This window comes from Corvus brachyrhynchos, unplaced genomic scaffold (genome assembly GCF_000691975.1).
Source record: "Corvus brachyrhynchos isolate BGI_N302 unplaced genomic scaffold, ASM69197v1 scaffold42, whole genome shotgun sequence".
Classification (NCBI taxonomy): domain Eukaryota; kingdom Metazoa; phylum Chordata; class Aves; order Passeriformes; family Corvidae; genus Corvus; species Corvus brachyrhynchos.
In genome coordinates this window covers 4,099,354-4,106,249 of record NW_008237242.1, presented here as the reverse complement: position 1 = coordinate 4,106,249, position 6,896 = coordinate 4,099,354, and the positions used below count along the sequence as shown (strand labels likewise).

Sequence of the window (6,896 nt, the reverse complement as noted above, 5' to 3'; positions counted from 1 at the left end):
TGAGGAACTGAGCAGTAGTCAGCTGTCCTCAGCTGGAAGGACATCTCACTAGACCCTGTAATGTTAAATGTGACAGATGATGGGAAATCACACAGCTTCAGAATGGGACAGAAATGCATAAAAACTGCTAGTTGTTTTTAATTTCTTTTAATATAGACATTATATAGCTAAAATACTGTTGAATACACTTATTCATTACTACAAAAATTTAATTTCTGCACCTAGTAAAGTGAACTTGTGCCATAGTTCTGATCTTCGTGTCCTTGCAAGACAAAGATACACATACAGTAATTTATTGTATTAATTTTCTGTTTATACAGTGTAACATCTAAGATAAAAAATGTGATCCATGGAGACAGAACTGGCTTGGTGTCCTTCAGTGAACTCACTAACTCCTGGACTCATAACTTACCTTTATCAACACAGTTCATCTGTTGTGGACACATTTTGTCTGCAAGGCAACTTTATATTGATACTTTAATTCCTGCAGATTTTAATCTCTAGTCAAATGTTAATATGACATATGAGGTTGCGTAATTACATCTGGAATATAATTTATATGTAAAATGAACAGATGATGAATGGAGAAGCATACATTCTCAGATAAACCGTACTGCTTCTCAGAGTAAAAAGAGGAATTTTCCTAGTCTGTATAAAATGGAAACCAGAAAATATTGCTAGGATGGCCAGTCGATACATTACCCATCTAACAAAGACTAAAGAAGAGATCAACATCATACATGGTGCTACTGATCAATCTCCTCTACATCCATAAACAGCACTTAATTTCTCGAAGAAAAAAGTGTTTAGGCATCACATAGCAACCACGGAGGGGAAAAATTATCACCTACAGTATCAGTACAGTCTATAAGAACAATGAACCTTGGAATGAAAGTTGGAATCAAAACTTGATCCTTACAAAAGGCCTATTAATCCAAATTCTTTAAAATTCATCCTGTGGGCTGTGTCACCTTAACTCATTCAGATTTTCCTGAAGTCAGGCTTCCTTATTGCTGTCTTTCAGGTATGTAGAATTTCTATGGGGAGTGTTGTCTCACATTAATGCAATAGTAAAATACAACCTATGCATTCCCTCTTTTACAAGATACCGATATGGGCAAGCTTCTTTAGAAATCCATGGTGTTCCAGAAATTGAACCTGATGCTCTTGCTGAAATCCTGCCATAGAATCAAAGAATCACTTACAATGAAAAGACTTTTAGGATCACTGAGTCCAGCCGTTACAACTCCATCACTAAACCACGACCCATGTTTGTGTGCAGCCAATACATCGGTGATCGCTTTTGATTATTAGAATTTTCGGAACAAGCTTCACTTCAGACTTCTATCATTGCACTTTTTACTTAGTGTCTTCACAGAAAAAAGTACATTGTATTTGAGCCCATTTTCATATTCTTTTGAGGGCTGTATTGTTCTGTGGGAAAGACCTGATCCGAGCAGACCACAAATTATGATTTTCACAGATGAATTACTTACATTTGCATTAAATATGGACTTTAAGAACAAATTAATGTTTCTAGCACCATTCAGTGCTTTCAAACAATCACTTTTCATTAGGGTAGTGATTGACATTTGTTTCATAATGTTCTAGGGAACAGTTGTCCAAAGAGATTAACTAATTAAAGTAAAATTTGCATTCAGAATTGAATTACAGGTTCATTGTAGCCTAATACATAATTATTAATTAGAATTGAAGAAATTCTTTTGTTTGGAAAGTAAAGACAGTAGTATTTGACACACTGAAAGTGTCAGCTTGAAGGCAATGCACCATGCCAAATGCAGATGGGAATATTAGTGAGTAATATCCTGCCAACACTTTATTTTTATGCTAATGGAGAACCTTGTTTGTCCAAGCTGTTTAAAAATAGTCTATGCGTTCTGTGTTTCACTGCACACTCCTATGCTATTATTGTATTTCCTAGTCTATTTAAATAAATTGAACATAAAGGAGAGCATAATTGATAAGGGCACCTGGTGTACTTGATGTCGCTAAGACTCATTTTAAATATGTCATGGATATTTTCATTACTTCATTCTTTTCATAAAAAACAAACACTTTGGTTTATTTAAATGAACACAAATGTTTGATGGGAACACATTTCAATATTCTGTGTTCTTCCTCTCTGGTCCAGGTATGGAAGATTTCATATATTACGTCTTACTACTCTTGAGGGTCTGTTCCAAACAAAGAGCTGATAGATTAACACATACAATCAACAAACACCTTAGTCTTGTGGAAAGACTACAAACTATGCTATTGATACATATAACGAGGCAATATAGATGATGTGTCAGGGACTATAATACAGTTCTAATCAGTCAAGAAACATTGCTGGAAATGCAATAATGGGTATTCATCACACAGTGGGTTTTTTGTAAGAAAACTGTAGTTCATCTTTTGAATGAGACCATTCAACTGGACTTGAGAACACAAAGCTTTCTTTTCTTCCTGAGCAGGCAGGCTCCACAGATGCACTCCCTGACCAGTTCCTTGGCACTGGGATATTTGTCATATATTTTCTGACCCATTATATTATCTAACTAGTAGGATTACAGATAATAAAAGCCTTCCAGACATACATTCTTCAACCAGAAGTTGTGGTTTGACAGAGTCTGCAGATGGTAGTTTTCACTGATTTTTTTCCATTCACCTTACTTGACAAGAATAATAGAAGATGAAAAAAGGAAAAAAAAGCAATTATATTTGTTGCAGTAGTATCCACAAATTCCATGGTCTCATTGTCCTGTGATGAAATCTAACATTGTCTCTTATGGTTTCGTCCCATCCTTCTTGTTTAAGCAATCTACAATAAAGTGGTCAAGATTATTAATGACGAAAACTGTACTTTCTCTAATTCTTTCTGCAGAATGATAGATATTTAGGAGATGCTTGTTTTGTTTGGGGCATTTGATGCTTTTTAAACTCAAGTATTTGTTGAGCGTAGCAGAAAACACCTCTTTATGTGTCTTGTATTGTTTGCAGCACTTTTAATAGAAGAGAGCTGAAAATCAAGAGGTAATCATTAGTCACACAGTTTCCAGACAATTTTCTCTAAATTCAACCACATATTGTAAAACTTTATTCTTTGTGAGACTTAACATCTTAGGAAATGGAACAGGTATTGACTGGATTTAAGTGCTCCCTTTGGGCAAAACGTCCTTCTCTTGTAACTAAAATGCCGTGGGTTCTATCTAAGGAGAAGAGGTCAGGCTAAGCTAGGAGTGAGAAGAGGAAAGGACTGACTTCGGTTATACCTGGCTGGTTCTTTACAGTAAACTGTCATTATTTCATGGGCATCGAGTTTTGTGACTTTAGGTCAAGACTCTTACCAGTATTCTCTATAAATTCTCTACTCTACTCTCCCAGTAGTGTCTATAAATTCTCCCCAGAGCTGTTGGGGTTTAAGTACATTCTGTGCTAGTACAGGTCCAATGTTAATTTACTTTGATTTTTCCACTATAATTTAAGCATCTTATCCCCTAAGCCTTCAGGGTTAGGTGGCATGTGGAAATTCCTCAAGAAGAAGTATGTGAAAAAAAAAAAAAAAAAAATCAAGGTTCTTCATATTCTAGATTAAGAAAAGATATATTTCTTAAAGACATGCAGCAAAAAAACCCCAAACAAACAAACAAAAAACAAACAAAAAATCCCCAAAATAAACTGAAAAACCCCCCAAAACCCACCAAAAAAACCAAAAACAACAAAACTCAAACAAACAAAAACACAAACCAAAAAAAAAAAAACCAACCAACCAAAGAACTATGTTGGTACTTAATAGAATTGAAGTCTGTAGAATTACTTATTTGTTTTTCCACACTTGAAAATGATAGTTTGATTGAAATTGAGCCTGTGATGGAGAAAAAAGCAAGGTAGGAGACAGTTTCCTACTTTAGTGTTTAAATACAGGTATGAACTTGCACCGCTTGACTGCTGGAACTGAGCAGGGAAACTCTCTCACCCTGCCTGAGCTCAAGAATTCTTGATATTTCTAAGTGTGTTCTTACCCCACAGTTTGAAAAGGGGATCAACTCAAGCACTACTTTTTGCAAATAACTTTCTCATTTTCTGTATTTTAATCTAAATACACAAATAAATATTCTACCCCATATGTTTTGCTGTTACAAGCCTCAGACACCTTGGCCTCTATGCAGTCACCCTGTTAATGTGGGTTTGAGAATTAGAAGTCAAAAGTTTGGGGCTGCTTCTTGGGACTCTGCATATGGCTTTAGTTTCCACTGTTCCAGAATAAGGAGTTCCTGTTGGGGGTACTTGCAGAGAAAAGGTACTACTAGACTAATCATATGAACTCCATTTTTTAATGTAATGAGAAAAAAAAGTCAAAACTTGTAAGTTTTCTCTCCTAAAATACCTAGAACATTAACCCCAAGGAAACAGAACGCACATTCATGCTTCAAGTATTTTTTCTCAGAACAGCTCTTATGTTAAAATATCATTATATCATGATATCATGTATTGCATTCATTTAGTAAATCTGGTGAATGATTAAAGGGATTGATCCTCTATATGGCAGCTGTATATTTAAAAGAAAATAAATAGAATCTCTTGGGTTAATTCAGCACTTTGGTTAATCAAAGTCATCAAGCTGTGTTTGACAGCTGATGGATCATTTCTTAGAACTTGAAGTACCATTTTAAAAAGGCTTGATAAAATCAGAGTTCAGACTCAGAAAACCTATAGGCAGGGCTCTTAAATGACATGAATTATTTTTTCAAGAGTAGCAAAAACAGAATCAAATACCTTCAGAACTGTCCTGCAACCTTATGTAAGCAGAAGTAGAAAAAATTGCTGCTGTGTACTAAATTATTACTTTTTAGCACTCAGTCAATTTCTAACTTTAAAGTTCCACATGGTTCAGTAACTTCTTTGTTTTCAGTGTGTGCTGAATTTTTCTCTCCCCAGAGATTTGCCTTTTGACCAAGGGCCGTCGAACTGCCAGTGTACGAGCAGACACATACTGTCGCCTGTACTCCCTCTCAGTGGACAACTTCAATGAGGTCCTGGAAGAGTACCCCATGATGAGAAGGGCCTTTGAAACAGTGGCAATTGATCGACTTGACAGAATAGGTATTTATTTTTTTTGCATATGATTAATTCTTAAATCCCTTCTGCATTTTCTTTCCCTTGAGCTGCATGATAAAATACCCCTCTTTAGAAGTTTTTTTTTCTGTTATACTGCAGTAAATGTTTTCTTGATCTATAAATAACACATGTATGCAGACAAGAAATTTTGCCATCTCATTTTTAAATAATAAAAACCGCCGACTTTTAGAAAGCTCTTGTACTCCTCTGAGGATTATTTTTCATACTTTAATTATCATTAGTATTATTTATTAATCCTGTAGATTTGTTTTGCTGTCTTCAGCACTTGATAGGATTTATGCTGTGTCACAAGCAGTAGATGATATTTTCCTAAATAAATTGCTTACAGATGACATCTATAATGCTGGGAAGAGCTGAAGCCTCTCAGCACTCACAAACCCCTTGTTTGTTTTGAAGTGAATTAATCCCTTGCAGCAGGGCTCTCATTTTCCTCACAACATGGGCACTGCTAGCCTTGATGGCTGCACACTGGCATTGCTCAGATCTGCCTGCAATCAGAAAACCGGGCCAACAATATGCAAGTGAAAGGCAGAAGGGTATGGCAGATTATCAAAACACGAGGTGTGAACTTGCTGTTCCAGTATTATGGACTTCTCTAAAACTGGGCAAAACATACATTCTTTGGTCAGGAGAATTGCACTCTGATCATCATTACTGACACTGCTTTTAAAACACAGCCGGGCAAAAAAAAAAAAAAATCACTTATCCTGTTAGGTGGTGTTTTCTCAACTTCACAACAAAACTTCAGTCTGAGGATTTCTCCACATCAAATCACTGCATTAAACTCCTACAATTTGTCTCTCAAGACTCTCTTGAACTGCAGTCCAACTCCCAGTAATACGTGCTTGAAAAATATTAGCAGTAAAACTCCAGTCTGTTCTCGTAGTAGCAACCCCATCTGAAGTGTAGTCTTTTATCAAAAAAAATGAAAAAAGGCAATTGAGTGCCATTGTGTTCCTGTTCATCTGATGATGTAGACAGAATAGTGTCTACATCTTACAGACACTGCGAGCCATCAAGCAGACATCCGGTCACAGTGTACAGCTGTCTTTACTGTCCAAGCAGGTGTCACATTATCCATCAGTTCATGTTAGTTCACAAACCATTAAAAACACTGGTTACTGATGTCTAGTAACTAGTTCCCAGAAATGTGCTAGATGGCAGATGTGCTTGTAAAATATGTAACTGTTCAGTGGAAATTCAGACACTTTTGCAACAAGAGAGAAAGATGATGTAGATGCAGAGCACGATGACTTTTTCTGACAGTTGTTCAGGAAATTATGGTTCGTACATGAAATTGTAGTAGTAACAGTAAACTGCAAGTGAGGGGGCAGAGAAAGGCCAGGTGTCGGAGTGCGGCCGTGGGCTGGCGGCTGAGCAGTGCCCCCATCAGCCACCCCGGTGCCTGCTGAGGTTTTTACAACACACAGCCCTCAGGGATGGGTGCTGAAACACAAAGCCAGAGCAGGGCTCTGCCCCTCTGCCCCAGCCTCACTAACTCTTCTGCCTCTCTGTGAAGGGAAGAAGAACTCAATCCTGCTGCAGAAGTTCCAGAAGGACCTCAACACCGGCGTCTTCAACAACCAGGAGAATGAGATCTTGAAGCAGATCGTGAAGCACGACAGGGAGATGGTGCAGACCATCGCCCCGGTGAGCCTGCAGCAGATGCCAACCCTCAACTCCAGCACGTCGGCCTCGTCGTCGCGCGGCAGGACGCAGTCCCCTCCCGTGTACACCACCAGCAGCCTCTCGCA

At 37.6% G+C, this 6,896-nt stretch overlaps 1 protein-coding gene across 1 annotated transcript in view; it reads left to right on the top strand.

The window, feature by feature from the left end:
• The window catches only part of HCN1 (hyperpolarization activated cyclic nucleotide gated potassium channel 1), a 181,515-nt gene that overhangs the window by 171,971 nt on the left and 2,648 nt on the right, over positions 1-6,896 (top strand). Inside the window, exons 6-7 of the mRNA XM_017730194.1 lie at positions 4,942-5,106; positions 6,662-6,893. Of these exons, the coding sequence (XP_017585683.1) occupies positions 4,942-5,106; positions 6,662-6,893 (397 nt within the window). The remainder of the gene's footprint in view (positions 1-4,941; positions 5,107-6,661; positions 6,894-6,896) is intronic.